The sequence below is a fragment of the Salvelinus fontinalis genome, chromosome 41, assembly GCF_029448725.1.
Source record: "Salvelinus fontinalis isolate EN_2023a chromosome 41, ASM2944872v1, whole genome shotgun sequence".
NCBI lineage: Eukaryota > Metazoa > Chordata > Actinopteri > Salmoniformes > Salmonidae > Salvelinus > Salvelinus fontinalis.
In genome coordinates this window covers 11731483-11753449 of record NC_074705.1, presented here as the reverse complement: position 1 = coordinate 11753449, position 21967 = coordinate 11731483, and the positions used below count along the sequence as shown (strand labels likewise).

Sequence of the window (21967 nt, the reverse complement as noted above, 5' to 3'; positions counted from 1 at the left end):
AGAGAAAGAGGAAGAGAGAGAGAGAGAAAGAGAGAGAGGAAGAGAGAAAAAGAGAAAGAGAGAGAGAGGAAGAGTGAGAGAGAGGGAGAGGGAGAGAGACATGCACGCCGCCTCTTTGTGCTGTGCGTGACTGTGGCTTGTGAATGAGATAGCTGGGAGCGAGCACAGATAGTAATATGTTGGCAAACCATTAAACATTTAATTGCATCATCGGTCGGGTACAAGAAAGGGTGCTTTACACTCTCCAGTCTCAGCCGTGAAAGAGCATCAGTGATCACTTGAAGAAAATCCAAATCCAGACCTCATCTAAGTGGATCATTACTCTTGTAATATTATTAGAAACACTGTGGGCAATATCATAGTTTCACTGTTCAATCATCTTATGAGGAATGTCTCGTTTCGACGCATAGGGCACGGGTGTTGACTTCAGCAATGTGACTTCTGTCTCCTCATGGGCAGGCGTGTCGTACACGAACGCACATTAAGTTGAACATGCAGAACATTGTAGCACGCACAAGGCCGAACACTAGAGTCAGTCCTTACGGACTGCTAACGTATGTCTTTTTTCACAGTTTACAATGTGGAGAGATGTTTCATGTGGGTTATGGAAGCTTTGAGCATGCAGGGCTGTAATATATCAACCTCATGTTAACGAGACAATATGTGATACGTGAGCATTGTTTCAGCCATATCAGTAGCTACAAGGGCTTCTACAAATATTTTAATGTCATATGCAGGGTGTGTGTGTGTGTGTGTGTGTGTGTGTGTGTGTGTGTGTGTAGGGGGGGGTACGGAAAATAGCTTTCTATGAATATTTCCATCATTTCTATGGATTTATGCTGTGTGTAAGCTAATCTATATCTAGCTAACGTTAGCTACTCCTCTAGGTTAAAGAACCCATGTGAAGGTTATCATTATATATTGATGAAGGTTCCCTGTGGCGGCATACATTACAAGATGAATGCATGTATGCATTTGGCTTCACTAAAGGCTATGGATTCATTAGTTTACTGTATAAGTGGCTGTTGATAGCCTGAACTATTCATGGAAAAGATGAAAATCAATAATGTGTTCTAATGAAACCTCTGTGGAATTCACTTCAATGGATGAATTCAAGCATAAAAAGTGTATCGTATCGACTGACACTTTAGAGTGGTTAAACAGAGCTTTTTCAGAATGTTTACTGCGGTGCAAGGTCGACGCGTTCTACAAATAATGAGGTAACATCACCTTCAAACGAACCTCTAAAATGGCTGTATATATACACTTATATTACCGGGGTTAAAATTCAGTTGTCTGTTTTGTGACTGGATGTGAAACGTTGATGTTCTGCTAACTTTGTGAAGTAGGAGTATATTAACAGCAGTGACCCTGGTGCCTTCAAAGGTTTACATAATCCAACTAGACAATTTCTGGTAGAGTGCTCTTGTCCAAACCAACAGACAAAATATTCATAATTCACAGTTACATTTGGGGTCATGAGTCTAGCTCCTCTACACCACTGAGAGCAGTGATACGCTACAAATACTGTAACTCTCAGCTGGGTCGTGGTGGAACTATAGGCACCAGTGTACTGCTCAAAACTGCAGGGCAGAGGGCATTCTGTAAAAGAAAATGGTAAAGACAAGATATTAGCCAGTGGGAATTACTTACTTTTCAAAGTCTACTGTCCAGAGATCCACTGTAGATTGTCTGAAAAGTAGCTATTAGCAAATGGGTTGGCAATTTCACATCCCACTCTATTTATGGCTCATATGATTGACTTTGGCTAGCTGTTCAAGTAGGTCTATTACTGAAATAAAATGTACCTTTGAGTATAAAGGAGAGGGGTAAGATATTCAGCACTGATACTTTCATGTAGTTACTCTGACACGGGGTACAATAGTTGATTTCTAGATCAAATCAAATCAAATGTATTTATATAGCCCTTCGTACATCAGCTGATATCTCAAAGTGCTGTACAGAAACCCAGCCTAAAACCCCAAACAGCAAGCAATGCAGGTGTAGAAGCACGGTGGCTAGGAAATACTCCCTAGAAAGGCCAAAATCTAGGAAGAAACCTAGAGAGGAACCAGGCTATGAGGGGTGGACAGTCCTCTTCTGGCTGTGCATGGCCAGCATGGTCAAATAATAATAATCACAGTAGTTGTCGAGGGTGCAGCAAGTCAGCACCTCAGGAGTAAATGTCAGTTGGCTTTTCATAGCCGATCACTAAGAGTATCTCTACCGCTCCTGCGGTCTCTAGAGAGTTGAAAACAGCAGGTCTGGGACAGGTAGCACGTCCGGTGAACAGGTCAGGGTTCCATAGCCACAGGCAGAACAGTTGATGAAAAGAAATGTAATGTAAGATTGATTTTACAGTAGAGGCCTACGTCTTGTGTGTGTTCCAATATTGCCAGCTTTTGTTGCAGTTCAGGCTGTCAGTGCCTATAGTATGTATATTTTGTGACGTCCTCCAAAGACTGAACTGTCGGCACGACAGTAGCTGAACTAGAGGTTTCAAGTCGGTCAAGGTCTCGTCAAATAACAGCTTTGGAGTTTGAACTACTATATAAACATTATGTGCCGTGGTCTCCTCCCACAGAAAATATTTGTTTTGATATTATCTTTCACCACACATATAAGTCATTGTGGTTTGTATTTCATGTATAATGTAGTGTGAATAATGGTAGGGCTGGGAATGTCTACTGTACATGCTAGTTTGCACCAAAATGTAGCATCTGGAGAGAATATACCTGCACATGTTTAGAATTTTCCATTAATAGCTCCTTGCCCTCATGCTTAGTCATCCATAATAGGCATTGGGCTGGATTCATTTCATATAGACTGAAGGTGGAGCCAGTTAGACAATCACTGCATACCTATTTTATCTCTACTCCAATGTTGACATAAAATGCACTTTTTCTACTCTCCTATCGCCACTCTGTAGCCGTTTCGACTAACTTCGACTTCCATTGCTGAAATACTAACATCCACAACGGTTTCATGAGCACAAAATACTGAAAACATTTCCCCCCAAAGGAACATTGTTTTGCACTTTGGGAAACGTCACAGAGAAAGACCTACCAGAGCACATTTCCCTTAATTCTCAAAGGAGAAAATCCCAAGTCTTACCGCTGTGTCCGTATTCCAACCCCAGTTCACCGAGGGGGGCCGTGTGAGCATTTTTAGTTCTATCAATTATGATGTATAATGGAAGCACCGGAACAGCCTACTAAATCACCAGCTAGGATGGAAATGGAAGTCGTGTGGAGCAGTGCAGAGGGAATTTTCTATACCTCCATTGTTGTGCAGTAATTAAGCACTGTGGATAAGCAATCTCAGAAGGGGGTCCAATAATGCAAGGGGGAAATGACAGACTTGTGTTTGCAAGGCAGAGAACTGGAAAGACTTGACATGCCATTTTGGGCGATGAGGGAAGCCAGGCTTGAGCTTGGATTTGACACGAAAGAGATTTGCGGTGTGTGCGTCTGTGTGGATATATATAGCAATTCATTTGAAAATCTACTTAGAGTAAAATGACCAGGATGAACCTACCTATCAGCGTGATTTATTCAAACATGCACACAGATGGTATATAATGCTGTGCTGTATTGTATGTCCATGCGAGGAATAGGGAACATGCAGCAGCATTGAGGACATGCATAAGAGTGTGAATAACAATGTAATGTCATTACTATCTTAAGTGCCCTCTGTGCAGGATAGCATCATGATTTCACCCACTCCCCTGTTGAGCACGTAATGTGCTATAATATTAGATGTTTGGTCACTTTTCCACTTTTATGCTCAACTGATAATGACAGAATGTAGTTTCTTGCAACAGGCTTTGCAATATACCTGCAAGCAATCTGTTTAGAGGACTGAAGAGCTTATCTATTGTATTGAATCTTGATTGTTCAAAGTTTGCAGTATTGCAATTCTTTATTTACATTTCATACATGTTCACCTGCACAACACTGAAGGCACAAAATAACATAGAATGTGTGACATATTTACAAAAATTACAGAATAAATTATTTTATCTACATTGGTATAAAATAAAGTTTACATAAAACATTTTCAGAGTTGAACAGGGTTGCTTACTCGATCAGAAGAATAAAGTGAACGCATAACCTGAACATTTATCATGCTGAGAGAAACTGGTCAGTTGTGATTTGTAAAAATGACACTCATACAAAAGGTTCTTATACACATCAGTAGTTCTGTCCCCTTCAGTAGCAGGAAAGGAACAACAATAAACAGAAATTGCTGTTGAAAAGTAAGTTGATTGTCATGCACCATCTTTTAAATGGCATTTGATTAGTGCAATGCATTTCTTCTGTACAGATGCAAGTTATGATTTATATATGTACTGGGACTTTTAAGTGCTATGTTTTGGGAAAATGGATTTGTATAAAGATGTTCCCACTGGTTGGAATACAAAATGTGGTATTGAAATAATGCAAGGGCTAAATCTAATGAATGACAGCACTAATGTGCACTCCATCATTGCGACCCAGAATACATGTTGGCATTTTGTTAAGTCTACGGCATTTTGAGCATGCTGATTATGGCATATGATGGAAACAGCCTGACAGAGTTGAAGGCCTGCCAAAGATCGAAGCTGAACTGGTAACAAAAACTTACCCCTGCAGTGCCTATTTGCCTTCCTGATAATTACATTTGGGAAAGATATCTGTTATATCAGCAACTTCAAGTGCTGTCTGTCTACAGTGGCTTGCGAAAGTATTCACCCCCCTTAACATTTTTCCATTTTGTTGCCTTACAACCTGGAATTAAAATTGATTTTTGGGGGGTTTGTATCATATGATTTACACAACATGCCTACCACTTTGAAGACAGAAAATATTTTTTCTCGTGAAACAAACAAGAAATAAGACAAAAAAAAAACAGAAAACCTGAGCGTGCATAACTATTCACCCCCCTAAAGTCAATACTTTGTAGAGCCACCTTTGGCAGCAATTAAAGCTGCAAGTCTCTTGGGGTATGTCTCTATAAGCTTGACACATCTAGCCACTGGGATTTTTGCTCATTCTTCAAGGCAAAACTGCACCAGCTCCTTCAAGTTGGATGGGTTCCGCTGGTGTACAGCAATCTTTAAGACATACCACAGGTTTCCCTCAAGAATCCCCTGTATTTAGCGCCATCCATCATTCCTTCAATTCTGACCAGTTTCCCAGTCCCTGCCGATGAAAAACATCCCCACAGCATGATGCTGCCACCACCATGCTTCACTGTGGGGATGGTGTTCTCGGGGTGATGTGAGGTGTTGAAACATCTCTCCACATTGTAAGGTGTTGGGTTTGCACCAGACATAGCATTTTCCTTGATGGCCAAAAAGCTTAATTTGAGTCTCATCTGACCAGAGTACATTCTTCCATATGTTTGGGGAGTCTCCCACATGCCTTTTGGCGAACACAAAACATGTCTGACTTTTTTCTGGACACTCTTCTGTAAAGCCCAGCTCTGTGGAGTGTACAGCTTAAAGTGGTCCTATGGACAGATACTCCACTCTCCGCTGCGGAGCATTGCAGCTCCTTCAGGGTTACCTTTGGTCACTTTGTTGCCTCTTTGATTAATGCCCTCCTTGCCTGGTCCGTGAGTTCTGGTGGGCGGCCCTCTCTTGGCAGGTTTGTTGTGGTGCCATATTCTTTCCATTTTTTTAATAATCGATTTAAATTAATGGTGCTCCGTGGGATGTTCAAAGTTTCAGATATTTTTTTATAACCCAACCCTGATCTGTACTTCTCCAGAACTTTCTCCCAGACCTGTTTGGAGAGCTCCTTGGTCTTCATGGTGCCTCTTGCTTAGTGGTGTTGCAGACTCTGGGTCCTTTCAGAATAGGTGTTTATATACTGAGATCATGTGACAGATCATGTGACACTTAGATTGCACACAGGTGGACTTTATTTAACTAATTATGTGACTTCTGAAAGTAATTGGTTGCACCAGATATTATTTAGGGGCTTCATAGCAAAGGGGGTGAATACCTTATGCATGCACCACTTTTCCGTTTTCTCTTTTTTTTTATTTTTATGAAACAAGTTTACATTTTTTTCACTTCACCAATTTGGACTATTTTATGTATGTCCATTACATGAAATCCAAATTAAAATGAATTTAAATGACAGGTTGTAATGCAACAAAATAGTAAAAACACCAAGGGGGATGAATACTTTTGCAAGGCACTGTATAGGAAAACAAAATAACCAAAAAATTGATAATTATACAGTACATTCTGTGCTACAAATGACTTGTATGTCCAAGACCGCTGTGGGATATGTAGGTCTTCGACTGAAAACATAAGATGGCAGTTTTGAACAAGGCACTTCTGGAGTTGAATATAAAACCATGAATTGTCTTCTTCTATCAGTTAAATGCAGTTTGATGCTCCAGAACCTCCAAATAATCTGGCTCGGTGTGTAGGTTAGCTTTGAGCTCAAAGTACTCATTTTGCATTTGTTCCACCATGACCTTCCGTGGTCTCGACAACATAATAGTCTCCATTAATTTCAGTTCCTCGTGGTGTCCTGATCCTGGGACCTGCATCTCTACCGTTGGTTGCAGCTGGGACATGTTTTTCCGGAGGTATTCAGTAATTCCGAGCTGCTGCAGCTCCCTAACCCTCTCCCTCTCTAGTATGTTTTTATAGAGGGAGCTCGCATCTCCGAGTGTTACGAACTCAGTTGGGCAGTCGGACGTCACAGCTCTGAACTTCAAATTAGAGCCTGTGAGAGGGGAAGTATTCTCTGTCTCCATGATGCTACGACAGATGTGCTTTGGTTCGTCCAGTTCATTGAGGTCAGACTCATATTCTTTATGCTGAGTGCAGTAGGTGGGGTTGCGGCAGATCTGGACGATGGGGCTGTGTGAGCGCTCGTCGTACACGGTGCTTCCGGTCCTCTGCCCCAGTGTGTGGTGTGTGGTTTTCTGGCCGTACATGCTGTATTGCAGGTGGATGGGGCTGCTGCTCTCCCGCGGCTGCTCCTCCGCCTGTTTCTTCTTCACCCTCCTTCGCCGTCTGTGCACGAGGAATGCCACGATCCCTGCTGAACAGAAGATGACCATGAGGAAGATGACGAGCAAGCTAAGGATCAGAACGGAGAGCGGAACTGAGTCCGTGATTGAGCTGAAGAAACCGCTCCTAGTGCCGTCAGTCGACACTGTGGTTGTCTCGTCCTCATCCGTGGGCAAGGAGTAGGTCACAAGGCCGCGGCACAGCAACTCGTTTCTGAGGGCCCTCAGCTCAGCTTTCGCCACTTTTCTCGGTGTGTGACACAAAATGGAACCTACGACTGTGTCCTTCCTCAGCTTCTCAACCCACTGTTTGAGACTGATTAAGTCACAGCTGCAGTCCCAGGGGTTGTCCTCTAAATAAATCTGCTCTAAAGAGTCAAGCTGGTCCAGCACGTTGCTAACAGGCAGGTGCATGAGCAGATTTTTTCTCAGGTTCAGTTTGGTGAGGGGCATGTTGCGAAATATCTGCAATGGGAGACTAGTCAGCAGATTGTTATTCAAAGACAAGAGTTTGAGATTTGGCAAAGGATTAAAAGCTCCTGGAACAATTTCTTTGATAATGTTATATTCCAAATATAGGTATTCAAGGTTGTGGAGTCCAATGAACATGGTCGCGGAAAGGGTTTCAATTCTGTTGCCGTTGAGATAAAGTTTTTTCAAATTGCTTAAGCTGAGAAAAGTTTCATTGTCAATGTAATCAATTCGATTGTTGGCTAAATTCAATAACTCCAAACCGTCATATGTGACAAAGTCATATTTCAACAGTCTCTGAATCATGTTTCCTGTGAGCACCAGCTTGGTAGGGCTTTGCCCAAGTATTCCAATATCTGAAATCCGTTGAATCCCTCTGTCCTGACAATGCATTAAAAACCCAGCCACAGGGTGACTGTGACAAGAACAGTGTTCCACACAAGGACTCCCTGGAACATAAGCAGGTGTCGGAATCTTTACGTCATCCTTGGCGCCCTCTAACTTCGGAATCTCTGCCACTTTGGAAGACGGAGTGACCACCATGTCCAGTGACTTGGAAGGCTCCTCTAAGTTGATATCAGCGTGAGAGGGGCAGAGAACATCCCGTTTGATTTTGGCTAGGATGGTGCCCCTGAGCTGGTGGGGGCTGCTGCAGACCACCTCCCCAATGGCGGACTGGGCCCGCATGTTCTCCATCCAGATCTTCAGGTGAAGGATCTCACAATCGCACATCCAGTCGTTGTCCTCCAGAAGAAGCTCCATGATCCGCCCAATGTGCTCCAGGAAGCCAACGTAAGGCAGGGTCTGTAACTGGTTCCCCCGCAGGTCCAAGTGGGTGAGCGGAACAAACCGGAAAATATTGCTGGGAAGAAACTCGATGGCATTGTCGTTGAGGATCAGAACTTTGAGGCGGATGAGTTTGCTGAATGCCCCCGGCTCGACCACGCGGATGAAGTTTGTGTCCGCCTGGAGAAACTCCAAATTTACCAAGCCGTGAAAAGTGTCTTCCTTCAACATGACCAGGAAATTACTGTTGATGTGGAGCTTCTTCAAGGAGCCCAGTGCACTAAAGACCCCAGGTTCAAGCTCTTGTATGCTATTAGCCCCGAGATGAAGTGAAACGGCATTCTTTAAACCTTCCAAGTCTTCTGCATGCAACTCCACCAAGTCGTTTTTGTACAGATTGAGGTGGAAAGGTCGAGCTGACGGCACTTTGATTTGGGAGATCTTGCTGATATTTCTCTCCTCACAGTTAAGATACAGGATGCCATCTTTTTCTTCACAAGTACACAATGAGTCACAGGATTCACTCAGAAATGCCTTGGAGGGCTGGATGTCTTGGAAACAAGCAGCAGTGAAAAATGAGCAAAGGAAAACGATGCGGGGTAGCATTTTCTGTCCGTTGTATCTGCAAAACATAAAGAAGAAGGACAGAGGGAGGGAGGGAAGAGAGGGAGAGAAAGATGTTACCAAAATGTAATGAACTTGGAAAACAACATAACAACATAGATTAAATCAATAATCACAAGTAGTTGTTTACATATTTTTGCTATAAGTATCTTAACTACTTTGATTCGATTATCAGTCCCTTTAGACGGACAATAAAGCATGGTCTCCTATTATAGAAATACACTGACCCATTCTTTCCGAACTGTGCATCTACTTTTATTCCTGGATCATACAATCAATGCAATTCTCACAGTATAGAAAATGAACTTGAAACTGAATACAAAATGAACTTTAAAATTAATTATGCATTGATGTATCATATGCATGAAGGGAGCATACAGTTATCTTTGAAGGAATGTGAGGAATTCATATTCTTTAAAACACGCACGGCCTAGTGAACATTGGAATCGTGTTTACATGGCCACAATACTTCATATACAAGGTAATGTAGAAAACTTCATCTGTTTAAATAACACACTTGGGTATGGCCTAGAATAGATTTGATCCATGTTTTTAACCCAAGAAGAGGGAGCGTCAATAAAAAAAATTTTTTTTCCTCAAATGAGAAAACATGTATTTTCTCACCCACGCGATTTTCCTTTTCGGAATTTCTCAAACAGCAATGTGTGATCATCACACGAAGCAGTGCTATTTCATTGATTCTTCCTAGATACCGAACTAGTTTGATATTGTAGGTTGGGTATATTGTGCGGTGTGACGGGCCTCACACTGTTGGATGACAGCGCTGCACTACATTGGTGGAAGAAAAAAATGGCACCGATCAAAGAATGAATGCTTTATCACTAAATGCTTTATGTGGAATGGGGGGGTAAGAGTTTTTACAAGATCAATTTTTTTAATATATACTATTGAAAAGTGACTGGGTATATTATACAATGGATGACAACAGGGTCAGGAGAGTGGAAAAAAACAGCCCCACATCTATTTTCAGAATCAAATGTGTATGGCTTGTGGCGAAGCAACTACACAGATCCATTGGAGGCCAGTGAAGCCTTATAATGCCTTCTCATGCATGTAAGCAAGGCCAACTCATCACCAAGCAGTTACTCTGCTAGTAGGAGGCAAAAAAAATAATACTGGGAAAACGGTGCACTCTGAACGAAAGAAAAAAGAGCGAGAAACCTCGGAAATAAAACGTGTATCACTCGTCCCCTGTGGACCTTGTAGTATACACAATGATCCTTGTCCATATAATCACCAGACAAATAGGTCATTCACACGGTTTGCTCTATGTGCTTCATATTGGTCTCAAGTGCAATCTGTTAGGCAGAGTGCTCGCGCCAAAATGGGGGTTCCCGCTTGATGGTTCCATAGCACCCTTATCCTGCATCACTGATGGTGGTTTAACACATTTACATTTACATTTAAGTCATTTAGCAGACGCTCTTATCCAGAGCGACTTACAAATCCAGAGCGAACACAACTGCAGCAGGTAGCCTAGCGGTTAAGGGTGTTGGGCCAGTAACCAGAAGGTAGTTGGTTCGAATCCCTGAGCTGACTAGGTGAAAAATCTGTCAAAGTGTCGTTGAACAAGGCACTTAACCCTAATTGCACCTGTAAGTCGCTGTAGATAAGCGTGTCTGCTAAATGACTCAAATGTAAATGTCACAGTGGTGTGGAATATTCACAACGTAGCATATCAACTCTGTTATTAAGTCATAGCAACTCATAGCTTTTGGATAATACAGCTATTGCTGTTTGAGACCATTGTTTGTCCATTTAAATTGGTTTGCGGTGACTGATGCTCCTAATACGTCTCCTCTGGCCGAGCAGAGCAGTTTACATGGCACTGATATAGCCTTGTAGACTCATCCTCGGTAAAGGGGAATGACATACATGCTAAAGCGTTAATCATTATCTCATATAGCTGCTCTTTTCTGCCTCTAAGCATTGTAGATGCAGGATACAAACGCTACTGCTACTTCTATGGCTACCACTACCACTACTGTTACTTCTACTGCTACTGCTACTGCTACCACTACTTCTAGTGCTACTTCTACTAATACCACCATCAACAACACTAACCATTTACATTTACATTTTACATTTAAGTCATTTAGCAGGCGCTCTTATCCAGAGCGACTTACAAATTGGTGCATTCACCTTATGACATCCAGTGGAACAGCCACTTTACAATAGTGCATCTAAATCTTTTAAGGGGGGGGGGGGGGGGGTCAGAAGGATTGCTTTATCCTATCCTAGGTATTCCTTAAAGAGGTGGGGTTTCAGGTGTCTCCGGAAGGTGGTGATTGACTCCGCTGTCCTGGCGTCGTGAGGGAGTTTGTTCCACCATTGGGGTGCCAGACTACTATTGTATTCCCTAAGTGTACAAAACATGCTCTTTCCATGACAGACTGACCAGGTGAATCCAGGTGAAAGCTATGATCCCTTATTGTTGTCATCTGTTAAATCCACTTCAATCAGTGTAGATGAAGGGGAAGAAACAGGTTAACTTCTCTAGGGTAGGGGTCAGCATTCGGAATTTTGGATGAAATGCATGCCCAAATTAAACAGCCTGTTTCTTGGGCCCAGAAGATATGCTATGCATATAACTGGTAGATATGGATAGAAAACACTCTAAAGTTTCCAAAACTGTTAAAATAGTGTCTGTGAGTTTAACCTGTTGGGGATGGGGGCGCTGTTTAGACTATTTATGCTAATGTGGCTAATTTTTTAAACGGCTTCCCACAAAATCCTTGATCGTACAATATGCATATTATTATTATTATTGGATAGAAAACAGTCTATAGTTTCTATAGGAGTTGAAATTTTGTCTCTAAGTGGAACAGAGCCCATTCTACAGCAATTTCCCTGACATGGAGTCAGATTTGAGAAATGTTGGGCACTTTTCTGAAGTCAGTTAAAAGGGCACTGTCGTTGCTATGACTATACGGACACTTCTTACGTCTTCCCCTGGATGCCTTTACGTGATGACGATTCCAACGGGCTCGATTGCTCGTTCACAGGCCCTACAAATGAAAAAAACCTTTAGCTAGCAAGTCTTTTCTTGCTGCGTAACGCGCGTGGAAGACACCGACCCTCTCCTGTTCCAAGCGTTAGTTTAGCCTGTTATATTTCTCCGGTCATCTTTTCACTCGTTATAGGAGTTACAAACATCACAAAGTAGTTAATTTAAAGCGTTTTATAGCAATTTATATCCGTTTAGTGCGATTTTGGGACATTTATTTTTGCAACGATGTGAAAAGTTGGGCACGCTTTTCAGTTCATCCCGAACGTAGTTGACATTTCCACATGGCAAGAGGACAGCTTTCCACCAAAAGACGATTTCTCCCAAGAAAGGATCCTTTGCCCAAGATACTGATGGAAGAACAGCTCAAGGTAGGACATTTTTATTATGATAAATCGTGTTTCTGTCGAAACATTTTAGTGGCTTAGGACGCCATGTTTTTTGACGTAGCTTCGCTTGGCGCAAACTGTATTGAAAAGTAAGGATAAATTAAAAAATGTAATAACGCAATTGTATTAAGAATTAAATTGTCTATCAATCCCTGTCCACCCTATATTTTTTAGTCACGTTTATGAGTATTTATGTATAAGAGTAGATCACTGTCTAAGTGGCGCAAGGACAAATTCTGACCAGCCGAGTTACATTTCACATTGTCTAACCATGATTTTGGTGGCTAAATATAAACATTTTCGATCAAACTGTATATGCATGTTGTAATGTGATGTTACAGGAGTGTCATCGGAAGAATTCTGAGAAGGTTAGTGAAAAAATTAATATCTTTTGGCGATGTTGACTTTTATCGCTCACTTTGGCTAGAATCAATGCTGGGCTGCTAATTGCTATGTGCTAAGCTAATATAACGATTTATTGTGTTTTCGCTGTAAGACACTTAGAAAATCTGAAATATTGTCTGTATTCACAGGATCTGTGTCTTTCGATTCGTGTATGCTGTGTATTTTTACGAAATGTTTGATGATTAGTAGTTAGGTAAACACGTTGCTCATTGTAATTATTTTAGTCCATTTGTGATGGTGGGTGCAATTGTAAACTATGCCATATACCTGAAATATGCACTTTTTTCTAACAAAACCTATCCCATACCATAAATATGTTATCAGACTGTCATCTAATGAGTTTTTTTGTTGGTTAGGGGCTATAAATATCTTAGTTTAGCCGAATTGGTGATGGCTACTGGTGTTGGTGGACAAATAAAAGATGGTGGATTATGCTAATGTGTTTTTAGGTAATAGATGTACATCTTTACATATTGTGTCTTCCCTGTAAAACATTTTAAAAATCGGAAATGTTGACTGGATTCATAAGATCTGTGTCTTTCATTAGCTGTATTGGACTTTAATGTGTGAAAGTTAAATATTTTAAAAAAATATTTTTTTTGAATTTCGCGGCACTGGTTTTTCAGTGGGGGGGGGGGGGGGGTGCCGCTAGCGCCACGCTGATCCTAGACAGGTTAACAGAACTGATTTGGCAGGCGAAAACCTGAGAAAAATCCATTCAGAAAGTAGTTTCTTTTTTGGTTTGTAGTTTTCTATTCAATGCTATTGTAACGATCGTCGTAAGGCGAAAGAGAGGAGGACCAAGATGAAGCGTGGAGAGTATTCATTTTAATAGAATACTTGAAAAAAAATGAGAAAAAAAATGACAACGACAAAACAGTCTCGTACCGTGAACACAGAAACACAGTAACAGGAACAATAACCCACAACCCACAATACAAAACAGGCTACCTAAATATGGCCCCCAATCAGAGACACCTGCCTCTGATTGAGAACCATATCAGGCCAAACACATAGAAATAGACAAACTAGACAAACAACATAAAATTCCCACTCATATCACACCCTGACCAAACATAACATAGAAACATACAAAACAAACTACGGTCAGGGCGTGACAGCCATTACAGTAACCCTTCTGAATTTTTATAATGAGTATTTCTGTATTTGAATTTGGCGCCCAGCAGTTTCACTGGCTGTTGAAGTGGTGGGACGCTACCGTCTCACGTGCCCAAGAGAGGTTAAAGAAGGATTTTTAACCCTTGAGACAATTGAGACATGGATTGTGGAGTGCCTTTGAACCGCGTATGGTAGTAGGTGCCAGGCGCACCCATTTGAGTGTGTCAAGAACTGCAGCGCTGCTGGGTTTTTCATGCTCAACAGTTCCCCGTGTGTATCAAGAATGGTCCACCTCCCAAAGGATATCCAGCCAACATGACACAACTGTGGGAAGCATTGGAGTCAACATGGGCCAGGATCCCTGTGGAACGCTTTCAACATCTTGTAGATGTTTCCCCAATGAATTGCCCCAAAGAATTGAGGCTGTTTTGAGGGCAAAGGGTGTGCAACTCAATATTAGAAATGTGTTCCTACTGTTTTGTACACTCAGTGTATAATTATGGGTGGTTATGAAAGGCTTCAGTATTTCACATCGTTTTTAATAATGGAATGGCCAAGATGTGTCTTTATCACTATCAACAGAGGCTTTGACTTTCACAGAAATATACCCAATATATTCCACATTTTGGCATTTCTTCCAGAGCAGGTGGTCTCCCACAGCAATGTCATCCATTATACGACCAAACACTGATGTCCCACCACAGCATTGATAACGGACACACAGCGGCTGAGCGATAGCAGGCGTCCATGATGTTCCATCACGTCAGCTGCAAACCCAGCTCCACTCAGGCGGCCAATCTTACAGCACACACACACACACACACACACACACACACACACACACACACACACACACACACACACACACACACACACACACACACACACACACGATCCCCCGATGATATAGCTATAATTGGCGCCTGATCGATAAACGCCACCGTGCACACGGCTTGCCACAATAAACAATGCAGCACATACCTTTTCAGTGTGCTCGGCTGTTGGGCCCCTCCTCGTTGATAGCGAGCATATGCGTGATAGGCTAATAATAGCAGCACGACGGGGGGGGAACCCAGTTCCCCTAGTAAAGACGATTTAGCAGGCATGCATTTCAAAAGGATATGTTTAACTCATTTGGTGCAATTGTTTTTCATAAGGATTATCAGTCAGATGTACCAAGTGACTTTAAATATGTTTTGCAAGAAAGACATCTGCAGATGTGCGAAGCATTGTCACAATCAAGGCACTTGGCTCTGCAGTAATGTAAAACAGTACACTGCAGAATCTGGACCAAAGGAATACCCCTCCCTTACTCCCTAGTTAGACCAGAAATGTATTATTATTCTGTTTTAAAGGAGACTTTGGATGAGGCCATTTGAGAATATCACACACACTGACAGAAGCAGTCATTGGATTATATAGGGCCCATGATTTGTTTAAGAGTTGTCTTTACTCAAGTCATTAAGGTAAAAGGAAGAGAATCTATCATAATAGCACTGAGCTGCATGACCAAAACCACAGACATGCCCAAACCTGGGAGATCTTGTAAAACTCGTCAACTTTAAATGACTCATGATAAATAACTTTGACAAGTGACTACCACACAAAGTAGTGACAGTAAAAGTCTCAACAGCACATCTTGTTCTCTACAGAAGCATCATCCAAAATGACGTGATGTTGAAATATCCTTACGCAGCCAAGTCGTTTTCATCTGTGTAGATCCATTACACAAGCCAAGATTAGAACAATTAAACCCAACCCAAAACAAAAGGCTGTGATTTCAGTATAATCACTTTATACAACATAAACATGACATTTTCAAGTCACATACACCACCGTGCCAGTTTCAAATCAACACCATGATTCAAATGGCCCCTCTGGATAGATAAGTGGTGTTCGTTTATGATTATGTATTTCTGCATGGTGTATGGTATTGGCATTTGTGTATTGACATACACACCGAGTGGACAAAGCATTAAGGACACCTGCTCTTTCCATGACATAGACTGACCAGATGAAAGCTATGATCCCTTATTGATGTCACTTGTTAAATCCACTTCATTCAGTGTAGACGAAGGGGAGGAGACAGGTTAAAAAAGGATTTTTAAGACTTGAGACAATTGAGACATGGATTGTGTATATGTGCCATTCAGAGGGTGAATGGACAAGACAAAATATTTAAGTGCCTTTGCACGAGTATGTTAGTCGGTGCCAAGCATTGGAGTCAACATGGTCCAGCATCCCTGTGGAACGCTTTCGACACCTTGTAGAGTGTAGAGTATATGCCCCCAATGAATTTAGGTGGTTCTGAGGGCAAAAGGGGGCACAACTCAATATTAGGAAGGTCTTCCTAATGTTTGGCATACTCAGTGTATGTTCACCATTTGCAATACGACCTCTAATTAATTATTTAGTTCTATTATGGAGCCATAGTGTTGAAAGCTAAGGACCAGAGTGTCTCTATACAGAAGTAGCTTAGCCAGCAGACTGGAGGCTAGACTAGGGGTTGTTACTGCTACGCTCATGGCTGAAGGACTCTAGGGGAGGCAAGGCAGAGAGAAACTCAATTCGAGAGCCATGAGAGCAAATTAGGAGCTTCTGCACACTGTATTGTGCAGCGCATGAATATGCACCCGGTGGAGGACCTCTGCGCAATGTTCCCAGGCCAATTAATGGAAGGACAGTTCCCTATTCCAGTGTATTGGAAGTGATGTGCTTGCCCTACAGGGAAACCACTACTCCCACATATATCTATAGAGACGTCACCATGGTCCTCAGTCCCACAGTCCACGGGTGATGTTTACATTCGATCACTCAAGACTGACGAACGGTCACTCACTCTCTGTCCCATTGCAACTATTTCATAAGGTCTGCATGTGTGTGTGTGTGTGTTTGTTTTCTGTTCTCGGGGGGTGGGGGGGGGGGTGATTTGCACCTCCATTAATAAATACTCAATGATTTGCCTAATCAGGAATACAGTTATTGGGTGTTCACGGGTGAACACTCCAAATGGGAATTTACATGATCCTACCAGAGCAGGAATACAATCTAGCACAATAACCATATATTGTAACCACGTTCTTCATGTTTTAAGTTAGATTTCAATGCACAGTGAGTGCATAAATGTGATGACCAACTCAACCTGGTCATCCTTTAGCTCAAAGACCATGCGCTTACATGGAATCCATAGTCACATTTTATTCTGTTCTATTTTGTTCCCAATGTATAATATTATTCTATGCATATGACTAAAATGTCATTCATTTAAAACCTAGGCCTGTGTATTTTATTTGACACATTCTCAGACAATATTCCATCTGCAGTTACAGTGCACAGCTGAGTAATTGCATTCTGTTTGCATGGAGGTACCTTCCATGTTAGAACGATGTTATAAATGCCCCCGTTTATGTGGTAGCCTAATTTAACTGATTTACACACAAAACATGTTGAAATTAGAACGTATGCACAAATACATTTTGACTCAAGCTGGTTAAGACTAGTGTATGCTATTATGACCAATAGAAATCGCTCGGGAACATTTTAGGTGAGCATATGCTGAATCATGTTACATGTTCCAAGGGCGATTGTAGTAGGCTAAATCAATGCGTTGCTGGAGATTTGCAGTACGTGCAGCTGAATTATATGCATGGCGGTGCGCCAGGTGCGCGTAAAATACCTGAATGTGTCTGTCGACCCAGGTGTAATGTTACTTTAGCAATTTTATTTCGACTAATTCAACTGCCCTCACAAACTAAATAATTATTGAATCAGACAATCCAAATTGTTGAAGTTATGTCTTTCCAACTGCAATCTCTAAAAACACAAGCGCTTTGGCCAGAACACTTCCGGACGTTTAGATACCAATATAATAAAACTCGATATATCTGTAGGTTATTTGGAGGAAAGCGAGCTCCCAGCCTCAGCTCCAGCTAGTCCGAACAAACCTCGACATATCGAACGGACACCTGGATACCACACAAGATAGACGCAGGAAGTTAAAGTGACTATATGTCTTACCAGTCTAAAGAAAGGTTGGCAACAAACTAATTTGAGAAAGTAAATAATTTATTACAGTTGTGAGACTTCTCGTTCGGATGATATGATAGGCTACTTACCCGTTGTGCAGAATGAGAAAGACTGTGGCTAATCCAAAGGATGCTTGGGTTAGAGAGGTTGATCCATGTGGAGACGTCAGGATGCAAAGCATCAAAAGTCCCCGCAAACCGTTTATTTAAATTTTACAGCATCTTCTTTAGAGAATAGGCTAGGCATACTGGTGTAAATAACGTTTACTTTTGTCACCTCTTGTTTTAATACTAGACTGTCGGCGTTTACAATGCCGATATTTCCGTGATATTGCAAAGTGTTCAACCCGACACGACCCGTCCGAGGCAATTGTGGGATGTGTTGGCCTTTCCAATTTATCTTTGATTAATTCATTAATTCATGTAGATCCTTATTAGTCTCCCTGGTTCATCCTCTCTGTTAACTTCTTCTGATAAGTTACCAGCCACTGAAGGGTGAGTGTAACTGTAGAGCCTTTTTGGAATACTGTTCCTTAGAATTGGCATGCTTTTGAGCCGCGTAAAGCTCCGAAGTATTGTAGTTGTTCTGGGCTCCTCCCCCCGAGACTCACTGACTTTTATGGCATTGACTGGCGTTGTGGAACGCGCTTAGGAGATCAGTATCTGGTTCTGAATGTCAGGTTGCCCACAGTAGCCCTACGAATGTTGATATAATATAATTATTTCGAATGTGTATATATATATTCATTTGAGATTCATCTGCATCTGTAATGTCACTTATTGATCTGCTTTATTTATGTTTTTGTTTGTGTGAATATTACTTGTTTTGGGGAAACAGAAATCTTTTCTGAGAGCCTTGATCACAGTGAATATCACTTTGGGTCATGCAACTGTCAGAAATCGCAGATTCTAAACTATTTAAATGGTAGGTGTGTGTGTGTGTGTGTGTGTGTGTGTGTGTGTGTGTGTGTGTGTGTGTGTGTGTGTGTGTGTGTGTGTGTGTGTGTGTGTGTAGGTGTGTGTGTAGGTGTGTGTGTAGGTGTGTGTGTAGGTGTGTGTAGGCGTGTGTAGGCGTGTGCAGGCTTGTGCTTTATGGCTATGTGTGGTAAGCATGAATCCTAATATTTCAAGTGAACTACAAGGAATGTTTACTGCTCAGAGGTTACCTTGTAAAGGTGTTTACATGTGTTGCCTGTTCTCATGAACTCTCTGTTTTATAGTAAAATAAACCCTCACCTTGGCTGGCTTTTTACAGTTCCTATCAGGGAAGCTAGCAGTATGCTAGGTGTTCAACACATATTTTATTAATGCTCAAAATAACAGGAGACAATGGATATGGTTTCACCCACTAGATTTTAAAGACAGTTGACATGTTGGACAGTTGTCATGAATAATGCAATGTAAAAGTGTTTAGGACACCCGCATTGACAATGTGTTCTCATCCTGAGAGCACATAGATACATATTATTGGTTATTTACATTCCATCAACACTACCAGTTAGTGTATTCTTTCCATTACAATTCTACCTGTCACTCACTGAGGCCTCATACAATGGAAGTTATGTGTGAAGGTCTGAAGCTAAGACAGCTAAGGAACCATCCTTATAACGACTGTCCGTTCACAGTCTATGATACAATGGCCTATGCATACAAACAGATTGAACCCTGTGCATACTTCAACCTATGTGAAAGATCAATGGTTGGATTTTCTGGTCAGTAGTGCATGAGCTTGGATGGGATCTGACTCCAATTGAATCTCATAGTTATATACCATTACTATATCTCTGTCTGATTGTGTCAGGCGCATTTGGAAACTGTTCAAAGAATGATTCTCTGATCTGAAGATGTTCAAAGAATGATTCTCTGATCTGAAGATGCATTGGTCTTCACTTACAATATTTGACTCTCATGGGGTAAGATATATTTAGATAACACCTGGAATAATCCATCTGCAGTTGGATTATTTAGTCCAACATTTGTTCATTTGGTTTACTGCTTCGTAACATCTCATTTGAATCAGAATTTGTCCCCACGTTAAGTAAATCATATTTGAAGATATAGCTAGAATTCAATGAAAGTTGCACGGTAAGCCATTGGGCTTGTTGTTTGAATCACAGATGTGGACTGTTTACGTTTGTGTGCATTAACGCACTTTTACGTTTTCTGTGGTTTGAGGCATTATCCGCTATCGATTGAATTTCAGCCTTTCAGGTAAATATCGGACAAAATATCAATATGCAGGTATCAAAGAAAGTTTAGAGCCCAGCTGTCTAGCTCCAGTGTTTTCGTATGGTGATGCAAATTTAGCACCTTTGAGCAAACCGAATCTCACTGGAAGTTCTACATTTGTTGAGAGTTTTTTTTTTTTGACCTGAAGGCACGATGTGCCTCATTGTTTTTGTTGACTCTCCCCACACACTGTCACAGTCTGACTCAACCGTGCTACCCCCCACTGATCCTCTTTGTCTTCCTCGTAGGCATGTCACTGCTGGCCATTTTACATGATAACCCCACTTCACCCTGTAGAAATAAGACAAACTGGGAAACACTGGGATTTTAATCTGAGTGGGCAACACAGGTGTCTGTAAACTGGTATAACGTCAACCCTGACCCCCCCAAATGAGTTCAAAGATCATATTCAGGGCATGCATGTTAAACTTATGCCCTAACACACTGATATTGTAGATAACATTTTGATAGTAGAGATCACAGACAATCAATTACAGTATGTACCGAATGTGCACTAATATATGTATCTTTAAGGGACAGTCAAGGTGGTCGCCTATCTTTATTTGTGTTGAAAAATGGTATCAACTGATGCCTATATACTGTATGTCAATTCAAAGGTTTAGGTGACAGCTTCTTCTGACAGTTCCATTATTTATTTTCTCTGTTTCGTTTACAGAGACATATTGGTGACATGACGGAGAGCCTATCTACGGAACTGTTTTCACGAACCAGCCTCCATCAAACATGAAATTATGACGATGAGGGATGTGAGATGAGTGAGGTTAGTGAGGTGAGCACATCATGTCCTATGATGAGAGACAAATACACAGGAACCAGGCCCCAACTTGTCGCATTCTCAGTAACTAGTAGAATAACCTGTCCTGGCAGAGTTTCACAGTCCAGTAATGCATTAGCTACATTGACAGAGGATTGTTTTCTATGTAATTGATGGTCATACCGTAGAGTAGGAAGAGATAAAGAAACATTCCTGTACTTCTCTGATGCCAGAAGTGTGGGAACATTTTATTTATTGTACACTGCTCAAAAAAATAAAAGGAACACTTAAACAACACAATGTAACTCCAAGTCAATCACACTTCTGTGAAATCAAACTGTCCACTTAGGAAGCAACACTGATTGACAATAAATTTCACATGCTGTTGTGCAAATGGAATAGACAAAAGGTGGAAATTATAGGCAATTAGCAAGACACCCCCAATAAAGGAGTGGTTCTGCAGGTGGTGACCACAGACCACTTCTCAGTTCCTATGCTTTCTGGCTGATGTTTTGGTCACTTTTGAATGCTGGCGGTGCTTTCACTCTAGTGGTAGCATGAGACGGAGTCTATAACCCACACAAGTGGCTCAGGTAGTGCAGCTCATCCAGGATGGCACATCAATGCGAGCTGTGGCAAGAAGGTTTGCTGTGTCTGTCAGCGTAGTGTCCAGAGCATGGAGGCGCTACCAGGAGACAGGCCAGTACATCAGGAGACGTGGAGGAGGCCGTAGGAGGGCAACAACCCAGCAGCAGGACCGCTACCTCCGCCTTTGTGCAAGGAGGATTAGGAGGAGCACTGCCAGAGCCCTGCAAAATGACCTCCAGCAGGCCACAAATGTGCATGTGTCTGCTCAAACGGTCAGAAACAGACTCTGTGAGGGTGGTATGAGGGCCCGACCCCCACAGGTGGGGGTTGTGCTTACAGCCCAACACCGTGCAGGACGTTTGGCATTTGCCAGAGAACACCAAGATTGGCAAATTCGCCACTGGCACCCTGTGCTCTTCACAGATGTAAGCAGGTTCACACGCACATGTGACAGACGTGACAGAGTCTGGAGACGCCGTGGAGAACGTTCTGCTGCCTGCAACATCCTCCA

General features: G+C 41.9%; 1 protein-coding gene across 1 annotated transcript; it reads right to left on the bottom strand.

Annotated features, from left to right (window-relative positions):
- Nucleotides 1–3902: 3902 nt before the first annotated feature.
- LOC129840482 (SLIT and NTRK-like protein 6) lies at nucleotides 3903–18463 on the bottom strand. The gene is made up of 2 exons (XM_055908398.1): nucleotides 17955–18463; nucleotides 3903–8896 (listed from the first exon to the last, which is right to left on the bottom strand). Exons 1-2 carry the CDS (start codon nucleotides 18044–18046, stop codon nucleotides 6370–6372), a joined length of 2619 nt encoding a protein of 872 aa, XP_055764373.1. The 5' UTR covers nucleotides 18047–18463; the 3' UTR covers nucleotides 3903–6369.
- Between the last annotated feature and the right edge of the window lie 3504 nt (nucleotides 18464–21967).